General features: G+C 21.4%; 4 protein-coding genes across 4 annotated transcripts; 2 read left to right on the plus strand and 2 right to left on the minus strand.

Annotated features, from left to right (window-relative positions):
- The first annotated feature begins 74 nt into the window (after positions 1-74).
- On the plus strand, positions 75-842 carry DICPUDRAFT_99461 (uncharacterized protein). Its single transcript, XM_003292730.1, has 2 exons — positions 75-486; positions 560-842. The coding sequence occupies exons 1-2, from the start codon at positions 82-84 to the stop codon at positions 752-754; spliced, it is 600 nt and encodes a 199-aa protein (XP_003292778.1). The 5' UTR covers positions 75-81; the 3' UTR covers positions 755-842.
- Positions 843-898: 56 nt separating this feature from the next.
- DICPUDRAFT_99462 (uncharacterized protein) lies at positions 899-2587 on the minus strand (the record flags this gene model as incomplete). Its single annotated transcript, XM_003292737.1, has 3 exons — positions 899-1568; positions 1643-1825; positions 2569-2587. The coding sequence occupies 3 exons, from the start codon at positions 2585-2587 to the stop codon at positions 910-912; spliced, it is 861 nt and encodes a 286-aa protein (XP_003292785.1). The 3' UTR covers positions 899-909.
- Positions 2588-3710: 1123 nt separating this feature from the next.
- DICPUDRAFT_99463 (uncharacterized protein) lies at positions 3711-7095 on the plus strand (the record flags this gene model as incomplete). The annotated part of the gene is made up of 3 exons (XM_003292731.1): positions 3711-3736; positions 4091-5659; positions 5735-7095. The coding sequence occupies 3 exons, from the start codon at positions 3711-3713 to the stop codon at positions 7050-7052; spliced, it is 2913 nt and encodes a 970-aa protein (XP_003292779.1). The 3' UTR covers positions 7053-7095.
- Positions 7096-7189: 94 nt separating this feature from the next.
- Positions 7190-7909, minus strand: DICPUDRAFT_83386 (uncharacterized protein; the record flags this gene model as incomplete). The annotated part of the gene is made up of 1 exon (XM_003292738.1): positions 7190-7909. The coding sequence occupies one exon, from the start codon at positions 7907-7909 to the stop codon at positions 7190-7192; it is 720 nt and encodes a 239-aa protein (XP_003292786.1).
- Positions 7910-8749: the final 840 nt, after the last annotated feature.

The following is an 8749-nucleotide window of genomic DNA, read 5'->3' on the forward strand; positions in this document are numbered from 1 at the left end:
TCGATAGGTAGTTTGTTTTATTTAAAAATAATTAAAAATAATAATTATGTAATTAATAATAATGTAATTTTATGTAGCTCCATGGTACGAAGAAAGTTTAAAAAAGATATTTTTTATAAAAAGGAGTTCGAATTCAACGAGTTTTTAATAAATAATAAAGAGATATATTATAATAAAGTAGATTGTTTGGATGGGGAACAGGAATATTTTAGAGAAGCTTTTGGATTTGAAACGCCAAATTTACTTTCAGTATTGAAAGCAATTAGAACGTTCCTATCATTAGGTTTTATTATATTATGTTTTTTGGCAATTTTAACAATTTTATTTATGATAGATATTCAATTTATACCTAAAGATAATAACCCCAAAACATTAAGAGAACTAAAATATTGGAAATTTTTCTTTTCATTTGGACCTTGTTTACCAACATTATTTATATTTATAGCTTGGGCATGTTGTTTTGCAATACCCAAATCGATTCGAATTGTATGGTAACAAAAAAAAAAAACTTTGAATTTTAAACAAAAGTAACTAATGATTTTTTCTTTTTAATTTCTAGGATTGTTATAATGAATTTGGTGAAGAAAGATGCCAGCAACAATTAAGATATCATTCAAGCTTCCAGGGTGAAAATGATATTTGGTCATGGGGACCAGGAAGAGGATGGAAAACAATATTAGTTTCAACACTTGTATCATTAGTTTCTTCAATATTTTCAATTTATACAAGCTATAAAATAAGTTTATTAGAATAATTAATAAATTATAATCGACACCAAAAACTAAAATAATAAATTTAAGAATTTTTATTTCTTTTTTTAAAAATAAAGAAATTATTTATATAATATATATTTTTTTCTTAAAAATGGCATTGCAACAATAAATTTTTTTTTTTTTTTAAAATGAATATTTACAAAATTAAATTTATTTTTATTTTTTTTTCTTTAAAATTTGAATAATCTAATACAAAGTCATTTAAAACATCCAATAGAAAAGGGCAATAATAAATTGAATTTATACCGTTTTTCCATTGATTGTTTTGGGTGTCTATTATTATAAGGTTTTTTATTTTTTGTTTGGCAGACTCCAGCATTGTGAAAGAAATGTTGGAAACTATGGACTCTACTCCTATTACAATTCCTCTTTGAAGGTATATATGGGACGAAGAAGGCAGATTGATATGCAAAACTTTTGATAAAAAATCCTTCATCTTCCTTATTTCTTGGCTCTGGTGGTTTTGATTTTGAAATATTGAAAACAATAAGAGCTTTAATCTATTGATTTGTTCTCTATAGCCTCTTGAGAATAAACTATCATTGTATCTATTTACATTTGAATGAATAATTGAAAAATACCATCCATTACTATTTGGTTTATTATAAAATATTAAATTTGAAAAAAATGTATGTTCATTCCAATTTAATGGTGAACGAGCAAAATTATTACAAAATATTTCAAATGCTATAACTTGACCCAATTGTAATAATTTCTCTTTGCTATTTTTTCCTGAAAAATATTTTTTATGATTTAAATCGTTGAATCTTTTACCATTTGAATTAATTTCCATAACTATAATAAAAACAACATTAAATTAATATATTAATTTATAAAAGAATTTAATTAAATCATTTATAAATAATTACCTAAAAAAAATGATTTATCTAACTCTAGTTTTATAAATTGATTAAGATTTTTATTATTGGTTGTAAAATTTAATAATGAATGAGACATCTCTGCAAATTCACTCTGAGAGAACTCTATTAATCTACTGTTATTTATTGGATAGTTTAGGCTCGCCTCTAATATCGATGCATATACCTCTTGGGCTATTGTAATTGAAGTTTTAAGAGTAATTTGGTTATTTTTGGTAAGGTTCTTTTCGATAATGTTACCTAATAACCTTTTCTGAAATGGTTGAAATCAATTTTTTCCAAAATTTAATAATGGAATTCCCTTTTAATATTGTTGATGTTGGGATAAAAACTAAAAAAAATTATTATTGTTGTTTAAATTTTTTTTTTTTGGGTTCTGTATAAATATTATTTTGATTTAAATTATTTTTTATATCAGCATTTATATTATTATAATTATTTGGGGATAAAGAGTAGAGATTATTGTTTTTATTTTTATTTGAATATATATTCTTTTTTATTATCCTAAAAAAAGATTTCATTTTAAAAAAAATTTAATATAATAATCTTAATTTTTTTTTTTTTTTTTTTTTAAAATAATATTTTATTTATTATTTATTTATTTATTTTTATTCTAAACTATTATAGATATATATCTACTTAATTTTGTTGTATTATTATTATAAATACAAATACATAAACACACACACACACTCTTATAATACAATTCCAAACTAAATAATATTACAATTTATTTCACACACATACATTAAACATTAAACAATAAAAAATAAACAACAACAACAACAACAGTAAACAATTAAATAAAATACGATATTATTATAAATTTTAAATAAAATAAAAGTAAATGGAAATATTTAATTAGATTAACAAGATATTATTTTAATTAAAAATTTTATAATTAATTTAATTTTTACAAATTAAAATTTTGGACATTGTGTGGGTGGAGGAATAATTATTTAATATCCCATGTGGTTGGGGCAGTTATAATAATAATAATAATAATAATATAGCTATATAAATCGACAATATTAAAATTTTATTTTTTTTATTTTAAATTAAAATAAAAGAAGGATTTTTAAAAAAAACATCTCTGTTTAAATAAGATACTAATAAAATATATGTGTGTGTTGGTGTGAACTTAATCAAAATAATATTTAAATTATTAATTATTTCATTTTTATTATATCTTTTTTTTTTTTTATCTTAAATATTTGTTTATAATTTTGGGGGTGTGGTAAGGAATTTTCTCTTTTTTTTTTTTTTTATTGTATTGCTATATAAATCACCCCCAACCAGAGAATGCTTTAAAATACACTGAGCTCGTTATAGAAACACTTCAACAGTCTCTATAGAAAACATAAATAATATATACATATATTTTTAACAATAATAAATTATAACAATAATATTTATAGAAATATAATTCATTATTAATTTCGCCATAATAATGAGTTTTGTTTTCTTGTTTTTTTTATTATTTTTATGACAATGTAAAATAAAATTGTGTGTTTTGGATGGGGTGTGAACATTTGTTTAATTTCTAAACTTATTAATAATTATTTTTAACTTGATTGAAATAATTTTTAATAACTAAAACAATTTATATTAATTGTAATATTATAATTATTAATATTAATATTAATATTATTAATATTAATATTATTAATAGTAGTGATATTATTATTATTATTATTTTATTATTAATATATTATTAAATTTTAAAAAAAGTTTTTTTTTTTTTTTATTAAACTATATTAAATAGAAAAACAAAATGATTTAAAAAACAAAATGATTAATGATTTATATTGATCATTATATGGAACTTTAATATATACAATATTATATTTTTTTTTTTTTTTTAACACACTATAAATTTACACACACAAACACATAAAAATTCACACACATTTTCATACACACACATAAATACAAGTAGAATAAAAATTTGAGCTATAGGTTGTGATAGTATTGCACTTTTTTTCTATAGATTTATTTTACTATATTGAGAATTTGTATTTATAAATTTTTGTAATTGAAAAAATAATTTTTATAACAAATGGGAACGCACTGCACCAAAAATAGGTGAGTGATGTGATTTAAATTTAAATAAAATTTAAAAAATAATTATTTTTAAAAAAAAAAAATGATTTTTTTTCGTACCCAAAGTTTGGTTTTAAATTTTTAATTTTTTTTGTTTTTTATAAATTTTTGTTGGATTTTTAAATAGTATTGATTATTATAATAATAACTTTTTGATCAACAACAATCTTTTTTTTTTTTTTATACATTCACATATTATTTTCTCATATTCCTTTTTTTTTCTATTAATAGTTTTTATTTTCTAAAATTTTATAAAAACTTTATACTTTTTTTTATTTTTTTTTTTTTTATTTTTTATTTTTTTTTTTTAATATTAAATAAAAAGTTATTTAAAAGGGCATCCGGAATACAAAATAATATTAATTTAACCTCATCGTCATTATCAAATGCAAATAATATTTTATTTAGCTTTGAAAAACAACAACAAAAACCAAAAGAAAAAAAACAACCACAACCACAGCAACAAAAACCTAAAGATGATGTTAAAAAAATTATAATTTGCAAAAATTGCTCAAAGAAAGGCCATAAAGAAAAAGAGTGTCCAACACCAGATATTAACAAAATCTGTTCCAATTGTACTAAGGTTGGTCATATTGCAAGTAATTGTAAAGTTATTTTAGTAAATTTTGCCAGATCAAAACCACAAGATAAAGGTGAAAGAAAACCATATAGAAAAGATAGAAATGATAAAAGAGATGAAAAGAATGAAAAAAATGAAAAGAATGAAAAACATCAGCAACAACAGCAACAACAATCAAAAGAAAAAGAATCACATCACCCAGATTCAGCATCGTCATCACCATTATCAAATTCATTATCATCATCAACCTCGTCTATTAGTAATCCAGCCTCAACTGCCACAGCATCCGCCCAAGTGCCAGAAAATATTAGTATCTCTACAACATCACAATCTTCATCACCATTACACCAACAATCACAAAAGTTAATGAAAGTAGATGTTGAAAATATTAAATATTCAAAAGAATTACCATCAAGACAACTAATAATACATAATGATAGCAACAGTTCACTCGAATCATTAAAACAAGAAGAATTAAACCATTTTATTGAAAATATTTTAAAATCATCACATATCACATCAGTTTCAATACCTTTTAATGAAAACCAAAACTTTGAAAATATTAAAACCATCGTTAAAGCACTTCATTCCAGTAATATTTTGGTCAATTTTAGAGTTTCAGTATCAAAATCACAGCTAACATCATCTAATGAATTCTTACAATCACCATTTATCTATCAAGTTACACCTGAAAATATCCCACTCGAGTTCAACAATGTCCAGCCTATATTTTGTTTAAATAGTACACAATTTCAAGATCAAATTAAATTAATAGTTTCAAATCTAGATTCGCAATTAAAAGAATTCAATGAAAAATTAGATGGTATATTCTTTACCGATATCCAATCGCAACTCTGTATCTGTGAAAACTGTAAAGAATCAATGGTACTCAATGGTTTAGACCCTAGTAGAATCAAAGACATTAAATTATTTGGTGACTATACTATTGAAAATTTTAAAAGATTAATGACCCAATTCATCTTATCAAATATAATTCCATCAAACCAATCTGCTACACCAACACCTTTAACAAATACACCACTTTACAAAAAAAAGAAAATCGTCCCAATTTCGATAGGTTTCGAAAATACCAGTAATTTCAATTTTAACAAAGATAACTTTATCCCATCAAACTATCAAGAAATAGAATTTATGAATAAATACCAATTCTCTTTAAACTCGCGTTATTCAAGAACCATTTCAAACTATCAAACTCTAGGTAAAATTGGTATCTATCAAAACAATACACCATTTTTAAAGTCATTCGACACCCTTTCTTATCAATTATTATATTCATTACTATTAAATGGAAAATATACATTATTGTAAGTATTATTATCTTTTTTTTTTAAAGAACATAAAAATAATAAAAATATAATTTACTAATTTCTTTTATACAGTAATAATTATAAATCAAAATGTAACAATTTAAATTCAAATCAATTCAAACTTATAAATAAATTATATGAATTAATGTCATGTAAAGAAATATTTGTTAAAGGTAAACCAATGGTAGAATTAGCAGTGGTATGTCCCGATATTGAATGTGGCTTTGAAATAGACTCTGTCCTTTCTTCATTACACGGTGCCATTTCATTACTAGAAAGCGAAAATTACCAATTCAATGTTGTTAGTCATATCGAATCCATTGTATTAGATGACCTTTGTCGTTATAAAGTTTTAGTTCTCCCAGACTATTGCACATTAACTCGTGATCAATCCTTAAAGCTTCAAAAATATCTTAACCAAGGCGGTACAATTTTTATGTCAAATTACTCTGGCTTGGATCAATCAACAAAGAAATCATTTATATTACCAGTCGATATTAGATTTAATAGTAATGAAAGCGATGGTGAAAGTTATGATCGTTTAATTATGACCTCAACAGTAATAGATAAATCAAAACTAGTTGGTAAAAAGAACAACAACAGCAGCGGCGGCGGCAGCAGTGCAATTAAATCAAACTTAACAATGAACCAACTTTTCAATAATTGTTTAGAGTTAGAGACTAATAACTCTGTACTTTTAAGTGCAGAGCATGGTGGTACAGTTCAATCTGAATCTGATTCAAATGTTGTAGCAGTTATGAATCGTGAAATATTAGACCATAGCAATAATTCAGAACAAAAATTACAACCAACACCAGCCATTCTTTATAACCAAAATCAAAAAGTAGTCTATTGTGCAAACCCAATTTTTAAACAATATCATCAAAATAATAATCAATATATCAGTACCATATTCTTAAAACTTTTAGATAAACTTTTATTATGTTCAGAGAAATTAGTATCAATTGAACCAAATAATACCTCAACAAATATAAAAGTATTTGTATATCAACAAAAATCAACAGAAACACCAAATAATAACAATAACAATAATAATAACAATAATAAAACTAAAAATAATAATAACAATAATAATGATAAATATTATATTCATTTCTTAAATTATAATTGTATCAATAGTAATAACAGCGGCAACAATAATGAACTATCATACCAACAAGGTGACAACAAAACAATTTCAGTTAATTTTAAAATTAATGTTCAAAATATTTTTTCAGTAAATTTAATTTATCATCATTTCAATACAATCGAAAATGAAACTTTAATTCAAACCGAAACTATTCCATTAAAGAACTATAAATTTACAAATGGTCATCTTTATATTGATGTTCCAATTAATTACTCTCATCAATTAATTTCAATTAATTAAATTAATTAAATGATAAAAAAAAAAAAGATTACAAAAAATAAAAATATTTTTTTTTAATTTAAAAATCTAAAAATATTAATATTATTTTTTATTATTTTATTAAAATTATTATTATTATTATTATTTATTATTTATTATTAAATAAAATTATTATTTAAAAATTCTAAAATTGGAAATGTTAATATTATATAACTACAGTTTAATAAAGCTTGAGCTACCCACATACTTGAATACTCTTCTAATTGATTATGATTGATTTTATTACAAATACCAATTTTTTCAAAGTTCTTAACCCTATAGCATGTATATTTCCCGATATTAACCAACAAGAATAGAAATATAAACATATAGATATATATGATTCTTATGATGTGTTGGTAGGTTTTGATTTCTATTAATCTATTATCTTTATTTAATATTTCGTTATTTATATGGTTTTGGTTACTATAGTCTACAATATTATTTTGATTTATTTTAAAGTCTTTTATTTTCTTTAAAACTCTATCTTTTATTACTACTAAAAAAATGGATGTGATACATATTAATATTGGAGATAATATAACGATTGTATCATAGAATTGTAAAAATTTTATTGAGTGTCCTAAAAGTTGATAATATTGCGTATTGATTACCCAATATAAGCATGTTACAAGTTGAAATAGGTTATATAATACACTGATGCTAATTAAAAATTGATATAGAAACTTTTTTATAATACATCTTGTTTGATATCTAATATTTGAAATTGATATAATTATTAATGGTGTTAATGTTAAAAATATAATTGGTAATGAAAACAATATTGATTTTAAACTAAAAGTATGTACAAGTGATATAATATTAAATATTTGATTCATTTTATGATTAATATATACAGAACAAAAAAAATAATATACAAATGAAAAAAAAAAAAAAAAATTATAATAATAAAAAAAATAAAAATATTAAATAAAAAAAACCAAAATAAAAAAAAAAACCTTTAAACATTAATTGTTGTTGTGTGTGTATTCATGATATAAATAATGATTTTTATTGGTAAAAAAAAAAAATTATATTAAAAAAAAAAAATTAAAAAATTAAAAAATTAAAAAATATATTAAAAAAAAAAAAGTTTAAATCCTTTTTTTAATAAAATAAACAACTCTAAAAATTTAAAAATAGATAAGTTATAACCATAAATTTCAAATATCATTATTATTTTTAATTTTTATTATTAAGGTTTTAAAATTTTATTTATTTTTTAACTTTTGGTTTTTGCAGATATGTCTATAACCGGATTATTTACACTATTAATAGCGGCCTAACCCTCCTCTGTACAAGCTTACCTCCATCGACTGAAAGAAGTAAACTTAACATGTACTATTTAGATGTTTGCTGTAATTTTAAAAAAAAATAAAAAAATAATAATAAAAATAAAAAAATAAAAAGCTGTAATTATTTTTATAAAAAAATAAAAAAAAATAAAAAGTTTTTTTTTTTATTGATAAATATCTTTTAAAAAAAAAATAATAAAAAATTTATAAGGTGAACGGATTTTCTTCTCTATCTTCAATCAAATCTTCATCTTCAACTTTGAAATTTTCTGCTTTAAAATCTATTAACCATTTGATTTCAAATTCGTTATGATTTGACAATTGTTTTAATTTTTCATTATTACTTGAAATAAATTCTTCAGTGATAATAACTAAATCATTTCC

Source organism: Dictyostelium purpureum, assembly GCF_000190715.1.
Source record: "Dictyostelium purpureum unplaced genomic scaffold DICPUscaffold_369, whole genome shotgun sequence".
Classification (NCBI taxonomy): Eukaryota; Evosea; class Eumycetozoa; order Dictyosteliales; family Dictyosteliaceae; genus Dictyostelium; species Dictyostelium purpureum.

Coding starts and splice junctions, on each gene's coding strand:
- DICPUDRAFT_99461 (XM_003292730.1), top strand. CDS start 82: ATGGTACGAAGAAAGTTTAAAAAAGATATTTTTTATAAAAAGGAGTTC. Junction 487..559: donor TACCCAAATCGATTCGAATT/GTATGGTAACAA, acceptor TTTAATTTCTAG/GATTGTTATAATGAATTTGG.